Raw genomic sequence first — 20,616 nt, forward strand, 5'->3', positions numbered from 1 at the left:
ATAATCTTTTTAAAATTAATAACCTTTATATTTTAGAGCAATTTTAGAGTTATAGAAAAATTGAGCACAAAGTACAGAATTCTCATGTATCCCATTCCCCCAATTTCCCCTACCTAGCATTAGTGTGGGTCGTTGGTTACAAAGGGTGGGTGAATATTGATACATTATTATTCAATAAAGTTTGCAGTGTGTGGGTTTTGACAAATGTGTAATGTCAGGTATCCACTATTATAGTATCACACAGAATAGAGTCCACCCTTGAACAACATGGGGTTAGGGGAACAGACTCACTGCCCAGAGGAAAAGGCACGCACAATTTTAGTAGTCTCACTGCCATAAAAATCTGCGGTGCTCCATGTATTCATTCCTTTATATATATTTCAAATCTTGATTTTTTCTTTAGTTTAACTTTATAGTTTTGAGGGTGTCTTAGCCTATTTGGACTGCTCTAACAAAAGACCTTACACTAGGGGATTTGTAAGTAACACGCGTCTATTCCTCACAGTTCTGGGTGCTGTAAGTTGGGGTTAGGGCACCAGCGCGGCCAGGTGAGGACCTTCTTCCTCATCACAGGCTTCTTGTATCCTCACTGGCAGAGGAGGTAGGGAGTGCTGTGGGGTCTCCTTTTAGAATCAGTAATCTCATTCATGAACGCTCCACTATCCTAACTTAAGCTCCTCCCCAAATCATCACATTGGGTGTTAGGATTTCCACCTCTGAATTTGGCGGGGGGGGGGGGGGGGGGGCGGGGCACAAACAGTCAGAGCAGAGTAGAGGGTTATCTATGCTCTGATGCATTCACTGTAACAACTTATCTGTGTTTCTTCTCTATGAATATGCCTAAAGTTAATTATCTGTTCTGTTGTTAGGACATAGGTTGTTTCCAGGATTTTGCTGTGACAGAAAACTCTGCCTCAATAATCTCATATAATCTTTTTTGTGAAAATATATGAGCACACGTTCAGGGTATGCCCTTAGAAGTGGAATTAAAGAGTCATGAGATTTTAAAAAATTAATCATTTGTACCATAAAATGGATTCTAACTACCATTTTAGACAAAATTTCTGTATGAACAGATATTTCAAATCTAATGTGATTTTTGCTTTCTGTCCCTCTAATGTGTGATGTTCTTTCTTACCTCTGGGCTTATTCTGATTCTAGCTCCTCTTTTTTTTTTCTATTTTCTCTCACCCCTACCTCCTAGCATTTCACTTTGGTGAGTCAACATCTCCTCTAGAATTCAGTCTAGGAGTGTCTTCTCCAAGAATTTTCTGACTCTTGCCCACATCTGGATAAACACCTCTTCCTGGCTTTCTTGCAGGAACCATTATGTTGGCTGTTTTATAATCTCATGTAATTGACAAGGACAAGAATTGCAGCAGAGTTCACCCTGGTATCCACTAAGCTTAGCTTGGAGCCTGATACAGAGCATGTGTTGAAATAAGGGATGAGTGAATGAATGAATGTAGGATACTTTTATCATCTCAACAATGGCAGGAACTAACACCCTTCCCACAATCACTGACTGGACCATCTCAGGCTCCATGGTTAGATGACAGGAAGATAGGGTTCAGGTGTCAAGGGTCAAAGATAGAGTCCCGAGACTGCTTTATGCACAGTGAGGACAAGGTGTGTCTGTCAGGGCCAGGAGAAATGTTCACAAGAAGGAGATGTTTTCAACTCAGACGCTCATAAGCTGAGCCCTGCCTCTGTCTACCAGCTGGGAGATCTTCAGATAATGAACCGTGAAAGCCTGCTATGCAGTGGCATTATGCAATAATTTTTCATTTGCCACCAGTCAGCTTCAGGGATCAAGGACAGCTGAACACATAACCCGCTCATGCATGTTATTTTAAAGACATATTTCAAAGTTATCAATATGGTACACTGAGTTAATGAGGGATGTTCTTTTGGTGACAAATATTTACATTCCACATATGCCTCTTGATGTCAAGAGTGTAACGGTTTCATTTTCTTCTTTTTCTCAGGAGGCTGGGATGCAGATGGAAAAGGCCCTTGTGTCTGGGACACATTCACCCATCAGGGAGGAGAGAGAGTTTTCAAGAACCAGACTGGCGATGTAGCTTGTGGCAGCTACACTCTGTGGGAGGAAGATTTGAAATGTATCAAACAGCTTGGATTGACTCATTACCGCTTCTCTCTTTCCTGGTCACGTCTGTTACCTGATGGGACGACAGGTTTCATCAACCAGAAAGGCAAGTGTTTCTTAAAAATAGAAGGTTGCAGCTTTAATTCAAGGTTATTGCTGCAGTCTGGCATAATTAATCCAGGATGCTATTCTGCAGCATAGCTTCGAGATTGCAAGTTTTTAGAGTGATTATAGGATAAATTTTTTGAAATGGGTTTCCATTAACTTTTCCAGTATTATTCTGGTTTCCCTCAACTGGAGATTTTTGTTGGGAGGGGTGGAAATAGATGGGCAGGAAGTGGGTTGGAAAAAGTGTTTTATTTATGTAAAATGTTACTTGAGTATTGACCTGAAGGTGAATTTCCAAAGGTTATGTATAACCTATTTTCAGTTGTGTTATGCTATGGTAAGTCATGAGAAGCCCTGCAGAACTTGAGAAGATTCCGAGTATTTCAACTGGAACTGAATTAGTGGAGTTAATTAGCTAGCACAGAGGTTGGCCCCAGAGGCCCTGGAATCTGTTCGCTTTGGAGTAAGTGCCAGAGATTTCACTTACTATCTTTGTGAGCATCTTGTGGACCTCGCTTGGTGCCTCAGTTTCCCCACGAGGAGAGAGGGATACTGTAATAGCTTCTACTTCCAAGTGTTGGAAGAGTTAATGCAACAGTCTTTTAAAGTACTTTACACAGTAGCTGGTATAGCATAAAAGCATTCAATATGTGTTAGTTATTATTCGTCTTATGCCTTGTAATGAAAAAGACTGTTGCCCTATTTGAAAGCCTATTATTTATGAAGCATTTTGCATACATTTTCTCTAAACCCCACAAATCAACGAGGAAGGTATAAGTATCACATTTTACATAGGTGCATGTTCAAATCCAGATATTTTGTAAATTTGTATTTTTGGGTGGATCTGGAATTTAAGCCTAAGGTTTGGCTAACTCCTTCCACACAACAGGAGTTGGCAAACTATGACTTGAGACCCAAACTTGCCATGATCCCTATTTTTATACATAAAGTTTTATTTGTAATACAACTGTACCCCTTCATTATGTGTAGTCTGAGGTTGCTTTCCCACTACTATGGTAGCATTGAATAGTTGGGGCAAAGACTGTACAGCCTGCAAAGCCTGAAATGTTTACCACATGGTCCTTTATGGAAAAAGTTTTGTAACCCCTGCATGACAATGTAACGACTTCTTCATAAAGAACCTTTATTGCTCCTTTGTTCTGGGTAAGATTTCCCAAGACTCCTAGGGTTGGGACAGGGTGAGGCAAGGGGGTGCTTAATGTGCAGGATTTGGGAGGCATGTTCTCTCAGCATCTCACAACTGTGAGGTTGCCTCACCACACCTGTGCTTCAAAGAGACAGCACTGAAACTGAGAGGTTCTCCTTGATTAAGTTATCTGCTTTCCTGTGTACAGCAACAACAAACGTAGTGAGAACAGCCTGTGCTAACAGCTCCTAGGAGGACCTGTGCACTTGCTTTCAGTGTAGAGGTGGGCGGAAACCTGTGCCTTGTGAAATGGAAGCACAATTTATGGAGGCACCACACCGTGGCTTTCAAGTGGCTTCCCCCAGATAAGGAAAATACAAGTTTAGCAGGCCCATGACTTGATTCTAAAGACATTAGGCCCTGTTTTTAACTGTGCTTGGTTAAAGGTCTCCTTTCTAGGCATCAGCGGCCAGTTTTACTTTTTGACTTTGAACAGGAGGTAATTTGTGGCTCAGTTTAAAAATTAACTTGTAATTTTCCACCATCTTAATCCATCATCTGTACCCTCTCTTTTCTTTGGCACCCTCATAACCTTCAAGGTTTAAAAGCTACGAGTAATCTCTGAATCTTCTCTTTTCTTTTCTTCTTACATCTAACTAGTTGCCAAATCTGATCCATTCTTCTCATGCCTCTTTAACTTCTTCCCCCTGCCCGCTCCAGTCATCTTCTCTCTCCCTTCCCTGGTTCAGATGTTTATCATCCTCATCAAGGGCCTTTTGATATGCCCTTGATGGATATACCTACTCTCACTCTCTTTCTTTGTCCTTTAATCCTTCGTTCAAAATGCCACCACAGCAATTTTCTGAAAGCTTGGCCCAAGACATGCTGGCTTGCATCATCTCCTGCTAAAACAAAGCAACATAAAATTTTTTTAGTCATCTAAACTCCTTCATATATCATTTCAGGTTTTACTTGACTTAGTCTTGACTCACCTCTGAGGCATTCCGGGCTGAAATTCCCCCATGCATGTGGTCTATGCAGTTCCTCCACACAATGCCCTAAGCACATAACCTACTACGTATTGAACATGCTATGTAATTTTCCACTTTTGAAGAAAAACTTTTAAGTTTTTCCTCCTGCCTGGAATGGCTTTTTAGAAAAAGTTCCCAACTATACCTGTGAAATGTTTTGTATACTTTTAAGGTCTAGCATTGGTGGTTCAGATGATAAAGAATCTGCATGCAGTGCGGGAGACCTGGGTTTGATCCCTGGGTTGGGAAGATCCCCGGAGGAGAACATGGCAACCCACTCCAATATTCTTGCCTGGAGAATCCCCATGGACAGAGGAGCCTGGTGGGCTACAGTCCATGGAATTGTAAGGAGTCGGACGTGACTAAAGGACTAAGCACAGCACACAGTGCAAGCTCCAGCACAAACGTGTTCTCTTCTTTAGAGTCCCTACTTCAGGACAAAAAATATTTTTTTTTCTTTAAATTCTCATAGTGCTTTGAAAACCTCTTAAAATGTTTCGTACATTCTTCACTCTTGGCATTATTAAACCCCCTGCTTGATTGTGAGCACTTTGTGTTTAATTCAACCCAGCAAACATACATCAAGTGTCTACTTTGTATCAGGGACAGTGCTCCATACTCTTAACAGAAATATGAGAGAATCCCTGAAATTGTTTACAGGGTAATGGGCAGATATGTCCGCCTTGTTTGTGATCTAGTACAGTTCCCTGCAGGGAAGAATTCAGTAAACACTTAACTGAACTAGACCAATAACCATCATAAAGATCACTCTAAGGGTAGTTAGTTAGTTGCACAGCCGTGTCTGACTCTTTGTGATCCCATGGACTGTAGCCCGCCAGGCTCCTCTGTCTTTGGGATTCTACAAGCAAGAGTCCTGGAGTGGGTTGCCGTGGTAGCGGTTGATTTTTATCGAGTATATAGTATGTGCAGCTCCGTGTACCAAGCACTGCACCTGCCTTTGCTGAGTCAATGCTTCTAACAGCCCTGTGAGTGAGGAGGACTTTCCCTGAACAGAGGGGATCATGGCAATCTGAGGTGTAAGGCTGGGCATAAATTTGCCAAGACAACACATTGAGTTAGAGCTGAGTTCAACCTAGTTCTGTCTCATGTCAAAAACGTAAGGTTCCAGAGACATTTACAACATGAAACCACATGCTGGGCTTCCCTGTGGCTGTGCTGGGCTTCCCTGGTGGCTGAGATGGTAAAGAATCTCCCTGCAATGCAGGAGACCTGGGTTCAATCCCTGGGTCGGGAAGATCCCCTGGAGAAGGGAATGGCAACCCACTCTAGTATTCTTGCTTGGAGAATCCCATGGGCAGAGGAACGTGGAAGGCTACAGTCCATGGGGTCGCAAATAGTCGGATACGACTGAGTGACTAACACACACACACACACACACACACACACACACTCTCACACATGCTTTGTGCTACACTATCCCTGATAGTAACATGAGGTGGAGGCCCTACATTACTAAAACTCATGCCACTGCTCTAGCCTATGATTCTAGGAGTTTGGAGTTTTTACTAAGTTTCCATTTGGGTGGTAAACAACAACAACAAAAAACCCACCACCTTGTAATGTGGGTCCATAATTCTTTATCTGAAATTCTAAAATCCAAAAGGTTCTAATATTGAATCCTTTTTTTTACTAGTTAAATTCTAAAACAAAGTAGGCAGCAAAAGCTGACCTGAGTTGATAACAAAGTTTTAATGTTATCTTAGTTCATTTTGCTTAGAATATTTATCTGTTTTACTACAGAAATATTAAGGGATACTGACCCACCCCCAGTGGGGGTATTAAACTTAATATACAATATTTACTGTGTTTCTTTTCTAAAAATCCTCAAATTCTGAAAACATGGCTGCCAAGATTTTCAGATAAAGGATTATGGACCGGTGGCAATACCTCAACATGTCTAGGTACTTAACACCAACTCCAGATACACAGAGGTTCATGGAACTCACTGTAGGTTAGACGTCTAAGAACAGGGCAGCAGAGAAGGTAGAGAGTGGTGGTGGAAGGAGGCTGGAGTCACTGAGGCCACCCAGACAATGTGAGGGACTCACTGGTGCAGTTCTCACGTGGGGATCACACTGTCTCAGCACTGAGCTTTTTATGTTTGGCACTAGCTTTTGTAAAGCCAAAGCTGATTAATATTACAGACTTTTCCATGAGCAAGAGGGCACTGGAGGTGCTTCCAGTAGGCAGAATTTCAATAAGTGGTTGCTCATTCTTGTGCAGTGATCTGTTGAAGCAGTTGGAACTGTTTTAACTCAGAAAGGCCATCATTTGTTTTTTCTCTTTAAACATTTTCTCAAAGAGCATGTAAAGAATTAGAGAATCCTTGTCACTGTCTTTTCCAAGAAACTCAAGTTTTTTTATTCGACTTCCTATTTTAAAGCTTGATAAGAGGACATTTGGAAATGTGTAAATAAAATCCCATGTTCCCAAACTGGAAGAATATTTTACAAAGTGGAATTGTTACACAGCTTTTCTCTTTCAAATGTCAAGTTTTTGAGGCTTAACAAGAAGAGATTGAGCTGACAACTGAAATCACATATTTCTGTATTTCTCAACTGTTCAAGTGCGTTTTCATATCTGTCTCAAATGTAAGTTTCAAGTGATTAGCAAAAGACCCAATTATTGGAAATAGAAAGGGAAAAGGAAAAGAAATGGTTATGCAGAATTTCTTTCACACTTTAAGATTTAAAATATTAGCACACTTAGAGGAATGTTAGCTAAGTAAACTAAAGGCGCACTTATTAATCTCCTACTCTATATTGGGCAGCGTGGTAGACTGAATAATGCCCCCTCAAAGATGTCCATGTCTTCATTCTTAGAAACTGAATACATTATCTTACATGATAAAAGGGACTTTATAGATGTGCTTAAGTTAAGGATCTTTAGATGGGGAGATTATCCTGGTTTATCTGGATGGATGTCATCATACAGATCCTTAAAAAAGGTAAGTAAGAGGATCACAGTCAGAGAGAGAAGGTATAAGAACTGAAGCAGAGGTCAGACAGGAGACAGGAGTTTCAGTGCTGGCTCTGATGATGGAGGAAGGGGTCATGATCCTCTAGAAGCTGGGAAAGGCAAGGAAATGGATTCTCTTTGGGAAATCCCAGAAGGAATGAAGCTCTGCTGACATCTTGATTTTAGCTCAGTGAGAACCATTTTGGACATCTGATGCCTAGAATGCTAAGATAATAACTTGGTATTGGTTTAAGCCACTAAGTTTGTAGTAATTTGTTACTGCAGCAATTGGAAACTAGCACAGGAAGTATGCCATCAGAAATTGGTGGTTGGGTCTAAGGAGGAGTGAACCTAGAGAATTATACGTATGACACAAGTAGGCACTAGGTCAAAGTTCATTCTTCATTAAGACATTTACAGTTTGACTAGAAGAATTCCAGTATAGTTATTTTATGAACTGAGACATTATCTTTGAAAGTTTCAGCCAGATGCTCTTTTAAGGGAATTTTCCCATTTCTTTGTTCAATATAACCCTGCTCCGCTCTTGGCCACAGCTGACTGGATGGGGGAAAACTTATTTCCTTGTGACATATAAATTTTGTAACTTCATTAGAAAAGATAATCCTTTTCAACTGCCTCCCTGTCTCAGGGATGTTTGGAATTGAGGAGTTGAAGCCTGTTTTGGTGGGTGGTTGGCACTAGGGTTGTGAGGTAGTCTTGGCAGATAGGATGCCCATTTTGAGACCATAACAAATTGGCTACACAAAGGAAACTGGTTTTTTGAGCAGGAGAGGAATGGAGTGGATGTGTTGAGGGAAGTTAGGGTAGGAGACATCAGTCTTTTCGAGAGGTTAAGATTTTCTCAGCTCCCAGCTTTAAGTTCCAGTTGTGATTATTTCCTGTCGTTTGGTATCTGATATCTCTCTGTCATTTCAAATAATGCTCACTGCATTCCCTACCAGTCAGCCTCCTGCCTCTAGTGCCACCTTTACATTTGAGTTAATCTGAGTGGGCTTTTCCCTATTTCCAAAAGACCTTTGACTTAAACATGCTTCATATTTTCAAAGATCAAATAAGAAGGAATGGGTTTAATTAAAACAAAGGTGATGATAGTAACTGTGAAAGAAGGTTATGAAAGTTTTAATACTTACAATAACCCTGCCCTAAATATCAAGACAGAACAGAGTCCATATGACTTCTTGGGGTTTCAGGCTCCCTAGGTTGGTAACTGATGATCATTTAAAAATACATATTTATGGGGACTTCTCTGGCAGTCCAGTGGTTAAGACTTCTGCTTTCAATGCAGAGGGTTCAGTCCCTGGTTTGGGAACTAAGAGCCTACATGCCATGCGACCAGGAAATAATAATAATAATAAAAAGTATTTATGGATAGAATGAGTTACCCTGAATTGTATGAGTTTGGTAAAGCTAGAGAACTCTCTGACTATTTGCTCTCAATGCTTAAATACTCCTGAGGTGACGCTATTACTGTTCCTCTTTTAGAGATGAGGAAATGTGGGTGTAGAGAGGCAGTCATGTAATTTGTCCATGATCCCTGTCTGAATTGTCCGACTCTGGAGCTCTGCTCTTCATTGCCTCACTCCATTGCATCATGGAAAGATTTCACTGGAGGACTGAATAAACCAGAGGTAGAGTTCTGGAAAGATAAATATTAAGTATGCAATGCTTTGTTGCTCTGCCATGTTGATGAGTTAGAAAAAATTTTACTTAAATTTTTGAAATCTTCAATTCAATTGCACATCATCATGTTGTTTGAATTATATTGATTGCCATCATTAATGAGTGCATCATATTAAATGATGCTTATAAATCACTGATTCCTCCAGAAATAAGAAAAAACCATGATATTATGAATCAGATCCAAAGTAGGTGATTATTAAGGCTAGGAAAACAGTATCACTCTGATTTTGTTTCAGAAACATTAGTGTAAGAAGGGGAATGTCACAGTGGGAACAGCTCAGTCTTTACAGTGAGACAAACTGGCTTTAAATGTTGGCTTTGCTATCTGAAAGCATTGTCACTTGAAGTCTGGAAGTCACTTTCTGAATCTCTGTTTTTTCATATATTTACTGAAACTAAAAATGCCTACCTCTTGGACTTAGTGCAGGGATTAAACAAAATGTGTGACATCATGTACATATAGTATGAATACAAAAAACAAAAACTGATATTATTTTTATATTCAAAGCCAGTGGAAGGCATTGACTATGAAAACCTTAACACAGTCCAATATCAAGATGATTCCATCATACAGATCTTTAAGGAGGAAATATGGGCTTACAGAGGCCCAGAGATGGAATGGTGGAATGATCTTTTACAGAGAGAGCAAAGCTTTATAAACTTTGGTGAGTGGATTAGTATTCCATGGCTGCTACAACAAATTATTACAAGCTTACTTGCCTAAAGTCACACAAATTTACTACCTTAGAATTATGTGGGTTAGAAGTCTGACACAGTTCTCTCCAGAATAAAAACCTCTGTGCTTACAGGCTGCATGTCTTTTACAAAGATCTAAGGGAGACTCTGTTTCTCGGTTCATTCATGTTGTTAGAAGAAGTCAGTTTCTTGGGGTTGTAGGACTGGAGTCTCCTTTTCTTGGATGACTGAGCCGAGGGCTGTTTTCAGCCTCTGTAGGCCACCTGCACTTCTCAGATGCTGGCTCCCTTCTTCCATCTTCAAAACCAGCAATAGTTGGCTGAATCTCTCTCATGCTGCCACCTCTTGTGCCTCTTTTTTCTGTTGTTGCATCTTTTTGACCCATTCTTCTGCCATCCTCTTTCACTTCTAAGGACTCATGTGGCAGAGTGGGTCCACCTGAACAATCTAGAAACATCTTCCCAACTCAGGATCCTTAATCAGAATGATATCTGCAAAGTCCCTTGAAGTAACATAAGAAGTAAAGTAACATATTCACATGATCTGTGGATTACAACTTGGACATCTTCTGGGTGGTGTAACTTATTATGTCTACCCAGTGAGTAATGGCATGCAAAAGGGGCTTCCAAGTATGGAGTTGCTATGCATGACCCACATGATGTTCATGCTTGCAAAATAAGTGAGCTGTTGTTAAAAATTACCCATTCTTACAGACAGACAGATAACCCGTGACCTTGCATAATCTGGCTTCTGCTTATGCTGCTTACCTCTCAGTATTCTTATTTCCCTTCTGCTGAGCTATACATTCTCCTTATTGTGAGCTTTCAGTTACCAGAAAGAGCCATATTGTCCTAAGAGAAAGAATTTACAAATAAAGGCCATGCCATATATGATGGTAAAACTCTGACCCTCATAAAAAGTCCAGGCAGCCAAACCACAATTTCTGTATCAGTTGACCCAGAAAAGTCAGAATATGGTCAACAACTGCCCCTTCTTTGTTTCTGTTCCTCTGTCCTCTTTGAACTTAGGACCAATCAGAAAAAGGCAAATTTGCTCCCCAACCCAATTACCCAAGATGCCCTGGTTCCAGTTAGCCCACCTCCAGCCTCCCTGTGCCAACAGCTTTCAATCAAAAGGTACCTGGATCCTCCCCTCATTGTTTTTATTGTGAAACTTTCCTGCCTCCCTGATAGCCTTTGAGTATATGCCAAGTGCTAGTGATAATGGCTGGCTCCTTGTTGCAAACTTGGAATAAGCAGACTATTCACATTTGGGAGGTCTTTGTTGATTTCCATTCTTCTTTTGGCCTTTTGCACAGTTATTTCCCTTTTTTCTCTTCCTGGATCTCTCCTCCTTGCCTTATGTGGGTCATTTGTATCCATCTTTTAAGGATCAGTTTAGAAGTCACTCAGGACAACAATAACAATAATAATCATTATTAGAATCATAGTTATCTGTGCCAAGAACTGTACTAAGCATGTTCAACTTATCAACTCATTAAACTCTCAGAACAATTATTGGAATAGGTTTCTATTATTGCCTACATTTTACAGACAAGAAAAGATAACTCAGAGAGATAAAGTAACTCTCCTGAGGTCACTGAACTAGTAGGTGAAGGTTTGGGGATAGAACTTAGGTAGCCTGTCACCATAGTTCACTTTTGAAACCATGCTGCTACTCTGCTTTCAGAGTAGATTTTCATATGCCCTCAGTTTGGGATGGGGACTTACCTTTAATAATAATACTGTATGATAATTATTTATGAATTTATTTGTAGTCCCTACTAACATTTACGGGGCTTCCCTGATAGCTCAGTGAGTAAAGAATCTGCCTGCAATGCAGGAGGCATAGGAGATGCAGGTTTTATCCCTGGGTTGGGAAGATCCCTGGAGAAGCAAATGGCAACCCACTCCAGTATTCTTGATTGGGAAATCCCATGGAGAGAGGAGCATTGGCAGGCTGCAGTCCAAAGAGTAAAGGGTCGGGCACTACTGAGCAACTAAACATGCCTGGTTACTACTACAATTAAAGTTTTCTTAGTACAAGAAGAGTGTTTATAATGTTTGTAATCAAGCATATAGTAGTGTCTCTCTAAAGGCATATTTGAGGAATGAACAAATTAATGATTGAATAAGTGAAATGTACACAAAAATCTCAATTATTATTTAAAATTGGAAGATAATAACTTCAAGAAGAGATAAAGGGACCCTGCTTCTATGCAAACTTTGAATGCAACACAAGTTCTGCGTATGAATTTACAATTATTATTCAGGAAATCATCTCTTAAAACAGGAATGCTTCTCTCCTCTTTGCTTAGTTTCTTTCCAAACTCTTATTTTTTTTTTAATTAAAAAAATTTTTTTTATTGTTTTAAGTGTTTACTGGAGTGTAAGTGTGAAAACATTAGTTGCTCAGTCATGTGTGACTCTTTGTGACCCCATGGACTGTAGCCCAACAGGCTCCTCTGTCCGTTGGTATTCTCCAGGCAAGTATATGGGAGTAAGTAGCCTCCTCCAGGGGATCTTCGCAACCCAGTCATTGAACCTGGATCTCCTGCACTGCAGGCACAGCCATCAGGAAATAGTTGCTTTGCAGTGTTTTCTTAGTTTCTACTGTACAGGAAAGTGCATCAGCTATACATATACGTATATCTCCTCTTTTTCCCTCCATACTCTTAAACATATAATCATGTGCTGTGCTGTGCTTAGTCACTCAATGATGTCTGACTCTTTGTGACCCCATGGACTGTAGCCCACCAGTCTCCTCTGTTCATGGAATTCTCCAGGCAAGAATACTGGAGTGGGTTGCCATTCTCTTCTCCAGGGGATCTTCCCAACCCAAGGATCGAACCTGGGTGTCCTGCATTGTAGCCAGATTCCTTACCATCTGAGCCAACAGAGAAGCCCAGGTATTCCAATGGATTATGTCAGAAATTTACAGCAAACTCTCCAGTGGAAAGTTCTTTAATGTGTCAAGGCCCTGGCTTTCTGTCTTTGTACCTCACATCCTGGGACTGATGCTGAGCCCTTGTCCATGCTCAGTGAGTCTCTTTTCTTAGACTTGTAAGACTGACCTGTCTGGAGAAGCACCAAGGCAGTCATTGCATTCATCTTCTTTACTTTATGTTGACTATTGTTGAAATTTATTCATTCACTCAAGAGCTATTTATTGAGTCTCTACTAGGTTTCTGCTATTGTCCCAGGATTTGGGGGATCCAGAGGTAAATTAGACAAGTCTCATGACCTAACCGAAGCAGAAGATATTAAGAAGAGATGGCAAGAATACACAGAAGAACTATATAAAAAAGATTTTAATGACCCAGATAATGATGGGTCATACGATCACATGACTGTGTGATCACTCACCTAGAGCCAGACGTCTTGGAGTGCAGTCAAGTGGGCCTTAGGAAGCATCACTGCCAACAAAGCTAGTGGAGGTGATGGAATTCCAGCTGAGCTATTTCAAATCCTAAAAGATGATGCTGTTAAAGTGCTGCACTCAATAGGCCAGCAAATTTGGAAAACTCAGCAGTGGCCACAGAACTGGAAAAGGTCAGTTTTCATTCCAGCCCCAAAGAAAGGCAGTGCCAAAGAATATTCAAACTGTCACGCAATTGCACTCATTTTGCATGGTAGCAAAGTAATGCTCAAAAGTTTCCAAGCTAGGCTTCTATAGTACGTGAATTGAGAACTTCCAGATGTTCAAGCTGGATTTAGAAAAGGCAGATGAACCAGAGATCAAATTGCCAACATCTGTTGGATCATTGAAAATGCAAGAGATTTCCAGAAAAACATCTACTTTTGCTTCATTGACTATGCTAAAGCCTTTGTGTGGATCACAACAGACTGAAAAATTCTTCAAGTGATGGGAATGCCAGACCACCTTATCTGTTTCCTGAGGAACCTGTATGCAGATCAAGAAACAACAGTTAGAACAGGACATAAAACAATGGACTGGTTCAAAATTGGGAAAGGAGTACATCAAGAGTCTTTATTGTAACCCTGCTTATTTAACTTTAATGCAGAGTACATCATGTGAAATGCCGGGCTAGGTGAAGCACAAGCCGGAATCAAGATTGTTGGGAGAAGTGTCAATAACCTTATATATGCAGATGATACCGCTCTTATGGCAGAAAGCTAAGAGGAACTAAAGAGCCTCTTGATGAAGGTGAAAAGAAAAGGAGAAAGCTACCTTAAAACTCAACATTCAAAAATTGAAGATCACAGCATCTGGTCCTATCGCTTCATGGCAAACAGATGGGGAAACAGTGGAAACAGTGACAGACTTTATTTTTTTGGTCTCCAAAATAACTGCAGATGGTGACTGCAGTCATGAAATTAAAAGACACTTGCTCCTTGGAAGAAAAGCTATGACCAACCTAGACAGTGTATTAAAAAGCAGAGGCATCACTTTGCCAATTAAAGCTCATCTAGTCAAAGCTATGGCTTTTCCAGTAGTCATGTATGGATGTGAGAGTTGGACCATAAAGAAGGTTGAGCACCACTGAAGAACTGATGCTTTCAAACAGTGGTGTTGGAGAAGACTCTTGAGAGTCACTTGTACTGCAAGGAGATCAAACCAGCAATCCTAAAGGAAATCAATCCTGAATATTCATTTTAAGGAGTGAGGCTGAAGCTGAAGCCCCAGTACTTTGGCTACCTGATGCAAAGAGCTTACTCACTGGAATAGATGCTGATGCTGGGGAAGATTGAAGGCAGAAGGAGAAGGGTATGACAGAGGATGCGATGGTTGGATGGCATCACACACTTGATAGACAAGAGTTTGAGCAAGTTCCAGGAGATGGTGAAGGAAATGGAAGCCTGGTGTGCTGCAGTCCATGTGGTGGCAAAGAGTTGGACATGACCGAGTGAGTGAACAACAGCAACAACCACAACAGCAATTCTAGTGGAACTGAGTAAAAAGTCAAACATGCAAACAAGCAAAGAATAATTTCTTTTTAAAATGTGAATATGTAAATTTAAAATGTTAATTTAAGTATAGTTGATTTACAATGCAATGTTAGTTTCAGATGTATGGCAAAGTGATTCAGTTATATATACATATATGTATTATATATGTATATAGGAATATATATATGTATTTTATATATATATAAGAATATGTATATTCTTTTTCAGATTCTTTTTCCTTAGAGACTATTGTTTCCTGGACTCTACAATAGGTCCTTTCTGGTTATCTGTTTTATATAGAGTAGTATGTATATGTTAATCCCAAACTCCAAATTTATCCCCCCACCCAACAAATAAAATAATTTCAGTAAGTGTCCCATTGGGACAAAGTTACATGATAGCAATCTGTCCAAATGAATCCCTTTCAGAATGTAACAGCTTCCGTAATTGTGTTACCCCATCACATTCTCTTGTCTCTGATCAGCCAGTCTTCCTTGGACTTCATGTTTTCTTCCAACCTTTAATTGATTATAGGTAGGAAGTTATGAACATTATTTTGGATTAAAGTTTTTTAGGAAATTGTTATTCCCGATCCTCTCCCAACCCTTATTTATTGTCAGCATAATGAAGATGACTTTTATTCTCATACTTTCTTTTCTTTTTCTCCTAGGAATCGGCTATTATAATAAGATCATTGACGATTTGTTAGCAAATGGGGTCACACCCATCGTGACCCTCTACCACTTTGATTTGCCTCAGGCCTTGGAAGACCAAGGAGGTTGGCTCTCAGAGGCAATCATCGAATCCTTCGACAAATATGCCCGTTTTTGCTTCAGTACGTTTGGGGATCGAGTCAAGCAGTGGATCACCATAAATGAGCCTAATATTTTTGCTGTGATGGCATATGAGCTTGGTGTATTTCCTCCTGGTGTGCCTCATGTTGGAACTAAGGCTTATCAGGCAGCTCATAATTTGATTAAAGCTCATGCCAGATCCTGGCACAGCTATGATTCCTTATTCCGAAAAGAGCAGAAGGGCATGGTATCTCTATCAATTTTTGCTGGCTGGGCAGAACCAGCAGAGCCCTCCTCAGTGTCTGACCAGGAAGCAGTTAAAAGAGCCATGGCATTCCAGTTGGACTTCTTTGCTAAACCCATATTTATTGATGGCGATTATCCTGAAGTTGTCAAGTCTCAGGTTGCCCTCATGAGTAAAAAGCAGGGCTACTCATCATCACGGCTTCCAGAATTTACAGAAGAAGAGAAGAGGATGATCAAAGGCACTGCTGATTTCTTTGCTGTGCAGTATTACACAACTCGCTTAGTCAAGAACCAGGAGAACAGGAAAGGAGAACTGGGTTTACTCCAGGATGTGGAGGTTGAAGTTTTTCCAGACCCATCTTGGATAAGTTTGAATTGGGTCTGTGTGGTGCCATGGGGAATACGTAAGCTACTGAAATACATTAAGGTAAATGCACTATTTGTTTGCATCCATGTGTACCCAAACGTGGAAAGAGGGGAAGATGGGCCTATGACCATGTGTAGAAAGACCTGAACAATGAATGCTTTAGGTAATAGCATATACATTTTTTGGCCTGGGAAGAGGTGGTTAGGATTTACGTCAATGAAGGATAATTAGCTGATAGTAGTGTTAGTTGCTCAGTTGCCAACTCTGTGACCCCATGGGCTGTATGTAGCCTGCTGGGCTTCTCTGTCCATAGAATTCTCCAGGCAAGAATACTGGAGTGGGGTTGCCATTCCCTTCTCCAGGGATTCTTCCTGACCCAGGGATCAAACCTGGGTCTCCTGAATTGCAGGCAGATTCTTCATGGTCTGAGCCACTAGGGATAAAGGACTTCAAAGCCATAATTAGACTTAGGATTTGCTGTTAAATTCAATTGTAGCTATAGTAGTACCTTGGACATATTTTTCAGGCTGGGGTCACAATTGAGTTACTAAAAGGCATAATAGGGATTTGAAATAGCTGAATCCTTTCTGGGTCTCTGTTACACTGAATGGCATCTAGGTAGCTGAAATGAAAATTTTAAGTTATCAGTTTTTTAGGATTCCCGCTATCAGGCAGGGGGTGGGGAGAGGGCAATGGCACCCCACTCCAGTACTCTTGCCTGGAAAATCCCATGGATGGAGGAGCCTTGTGGGCTGCGGTCCATTGGGTCACTAGGAATTGGACACGATTGAGTGACTTCACTTTCACTTTTCACTTTCATGCATTGGAGAAGGAAATGGCAACCCACTCCAATGATCTTGCCTGGAGAATCCCAGGGACAGGGGAGCCTGGTGGGCTGCTGTCTATGAGGTCACACAGAGTCGGACACGACTGAAGCGACTTAGCAGCAGCAGCAGCTATCAGGGGAATAGAGAATACAGCTACTGGGGAGGGGAGTACCAAGGGGTTAAGGAGCAATGACAATCAGCAGATGCTGATGGAAGAAAGATATTTCTGTCTTCTCATTATAACAAGAGTCATTTGACTGTCTTCATGGATATTTGCACAGTTTTTCTTTTCCATTGTTCGTTATAAAAGGTCAGTGCGCGGAAAATTAAGTTAATAGGGTCAGTGCAATTTGATGAAAACTAGTTTTGGGGTTGTATCTTAGAGAAGATAGAGGGTAATGCACCTGATTTTATGAGATTTTTTTTTTTTCTCTTATATCTGTTTGGAATAAAACTTCTGCTTTCTCATTCCAGGATACGTATAATAACCCTGTAATTTACATCACTGAGAATGGGTTTCCCCAGGGTGACCCCTCATCTTTTGATGACACTCAGCGCTGGGAGTATTTCAGACAGACATTTCAGGAACTGTTCAAAGGTACCATTTGAAATGATGAAAGATCAATTGTGCAAACTTGATATGGTTTTCCCATGTGCCTATTTGCATTCAGCAAAGACCAATGATTTTGAAAGCTGAAATTCATGTAAATCAGTGTAAAGCTATGTAATTAACAGAGGGGGGAGAAAAAAGTATTTAGGAAAGAGGAAGGTGAAAATTTTGGCCTAGCTTCAACCTGCTGAAATTTAATCAAGTAAAAAGCGACAGTCTTCAGCATTTTGTGACTCCTGGGTGAAGGTGACATGAATAGAAGGAGTGGTGGCTGTTGGGAGAGAGCATTAGTTATTACACGTAGATCAGCATTGACCAACTAGAGCCTGCTTATTTGCATATTTCAATATCCTAACTATCAAGAAATGAATTGGCAGAATTCTTAAAGGACCGAAATCAAGCATTTGTGTAATAAACTTTCAAGTGGTATGTGTCTTCAATCAATGCATGTTTCATCTAAAGGGTAACCAAACAGCAGACATTCTTTTTGCCATATAGAATCTGTGGATTTTATTTCAAGACAATATTGATATTCTGGTAACTCCTTTTACCCAAAGGAATTCTTTTCATATTTGAAAACAAATGTGAAGGAATAATCTTTAGCTGGTAACACATATTTCTGCCTCAGTTAATTTCTCCCTTTTAGCTACCACTTGGAACACTGTTGCTTCATAAATTTAATTTCTCCTCCCTATAAAGAAATCATATCATAGCAACAAAATTCAATGAAAATGAGACTTTCAATTTCCTTTTTTTCAAAACCATGATAGGCAGTTATTTCTCCTCATTCTGTTTGAGAGGTCCAGGAATTATTCTTTCCAAACTAAATCAGTAATATACTGGAATCAGTGCGAAGGAATTCTGGAAAGTGACACAAAGTGGTTTCTTTCCAAAACCTCAAATATATTGACTCAATTCCTCACCCAGCCCTGGGGTTTATTGACAGAGGGCAATTGGATTTCTACAATTTTACACGGCAAAATCATTCTTTTGTGTTACACACAAAAAAGATTCATCCTTTGTGTGGGAATTCACCTTCTGATAAGAAAAGAAAATCTCTAGTTTTCTGAGATTCTTCCCCATTTCTCCCTGTAAATGACCCTGCTGTTGCTATTTAATCATTAAGTCATGTCTGACTTTTTGCGACCCCCGTGGACTATAGTGCACCAAACTCTACTGTTCATGGAATTTCCCAGGCAAGAATACTGGAATGGGTTATAAATGACCCTGGTCATAGTTAACACACCGATGTTCCCAACTTCACCTCAAGAGACAAGTAGGCTAGTTATGATCATCAGATTTATGGATGCCCTAGGGACCACAAAGGACTTGTTCAAAACTGTTCAGTGTATTTTAGCGAAAAAAGAGAAAAAGTAGAAATTGTCTTTCTTCATTCCCATCTTGGTGCTCTGTTTAGTGCTAACATATAAGGACATTTCTTTGTTCTCTGAAGTCATTTTTAGTACTTTGTACAGTGCCTTAGATCTGAAACACTAAAAATTCACCAGTGGATCCTCAAACTAAGATAACTTAAAGATAGAAAAGTAATTGAAGGCAAGAGAAGAAAATGTGAGAAGATTTGGGTTTGTGATGGATAGGAGAGAAGATAAAGTTAGGAACAAAATCCTGCTTTTGAACTTATTGAATTTCTATTGTACTGTTGAATTAATGTAAAAAGTGTGAACTGACACCATTAGTTATTCACAGCATCTACATTCTCCTCTGATTCTTAACATTATGATTTCTATTCTTGGTAATTAACAAATAATATTGTATTTTTTGAAAATATAGTTTTTCAAAATGTGTAGAAATCTACACATTGACCAAAAATGCTGTAGTAAGTGTATCTATTCTGGACTGGATATAGTGATAGCTGTTTTTTTCATATGTTGTTGTAGTGAACACCAGTTCTCTCTTCTGCAGTGCAACTCTTTTCTAATAACTAGTCCCTTTTCTTTCTAGGAAATACCCACCTTGCCCCTATTCTTAGACTTACCATAGGGATAGCTACGTAAGCAGAATAAACAACTGCTCTTTGTCAACAGATAATTGATTGATCTAGACGTAGGCACATGACGTGAGGTGGATCAACCCCAATTCTTCCCTGGGATTTAGAATTTGGACCAATCAGTTTGCTTGTCTCACAGCATGGATTGGCAAGGTGATGTAACTTTGTGGGCCCTTGGTGGCTATGCTTTTCGATGTAAAGCTTACGGGTAGTAAGAAGGTGGGTGGGGAACAGCTACCAGTGCACCCAGGGAAATGGAGACAAGAAACCAGGGAGAGATCAGGGGGACAGTTGTGCTTCTAATTCCAGTTTGTCTCAGACTCAGCTGCAAACATGTTTTTGAGAGACATTACTTTTACTTATAGTTAAGTGCTCTTTCTGGTTCACCTGATTCTGATTGGATTTCTATCACTTGGAACAAAAAGAGTCTTAATTGATGCCATCACATTATTTTATTTTCAAGACAGTGAGATGAGGTCATTGCTCCTATCTTACAGATGAGAAAACTGAGTTTCAAAGAGGCTAAGTCATTTGCTCGCGATCACAAAGTTACTAAGTAGTATTTGCTGGAACAAGGCAGAATGTGTATAGTATTATTATTACTACCACTATTTTGGTGTTTGATAGGATCCCTGAGTCCAGGGCTTTCTGACTCAGAGCACTTGCTTGTCCCACCACACTTTTAGAAACTTTGCCTCACGTTTGGGGGTCCTGGGCTTGCATAAATTCTTTGAAAGGGTTTCATGCTACCTCTGCAGGAGCCAGCAGGTCCTATGACCTTGGACAAAGCTCAGATGCCGCATATCCTGCCTCTCAGCAGAGGAAGGGAGCTGAAGTAACTGATCAATTTCCTGAGACTCCTCCAAGGTAATGCCGATGATCTTGACTGGCGAGCACTTTACTGGGAAGAACCACCCTGTGAGCGATTAAAAGCAATAACAAGCCGAGGAAGGTATTTGTGGGAAGCTCGGCAGGTGAGAGGCCACCAGAACCCAGGGAGTCAGATGGATGATGGCTTTGTGATTCTCAGGAACAAAGCCTTCCCTCCCACATCATGTGTATGGACAGGCACATAATGACGC

At 40.4% G+C, this 20,616-nt stretch overlaps 1 protein-coding gene across 1 annotated transcript in view; it reads left to right on the top strand.

The window, feature by feature from the left end:
• LOC138082019 (cytosolic beta-glucosidase) overlaps positions 1 to 20,616 on the top strand; it is a 122,238-nt gene that overhangs the window by 44,253 nt on the left and 57,369 nt on the right. The window contains exons 2-4 of the mRNA XM_068975230.1: positions 1,989 to 2,216; positions 15,353 to 16,149; positions 17,391 to 17,514. Of these exons, the coding sequence (XP_068831331.1) occupies positions 1,989 to 2,216; positions 15,353 to 16,149; positions 17,391 to 17,514 (1,149 nt within the window). The remainder of the gene's footprint in view (positions 1 to 1,988; positions 2,217 to 15,352; positions 16,150 to 17,390; positions 17,515 to 20,616) is intronic.

The sequence above is a fragment of the Capricornis sumatraensis genome, chromosome 7, assembly GCF_032405125.1.
Source record: "Capricornis sumatraensis isolate serow.1 chromosome 7, serow.2, whole genome shotgun sequence".
Lineage (NCBI taxonomy): Eukaryota > Metazoa > Chordata > Mammalia > Artiodactyla > Bovidae > Capricornis > Capricornis sumatraensis.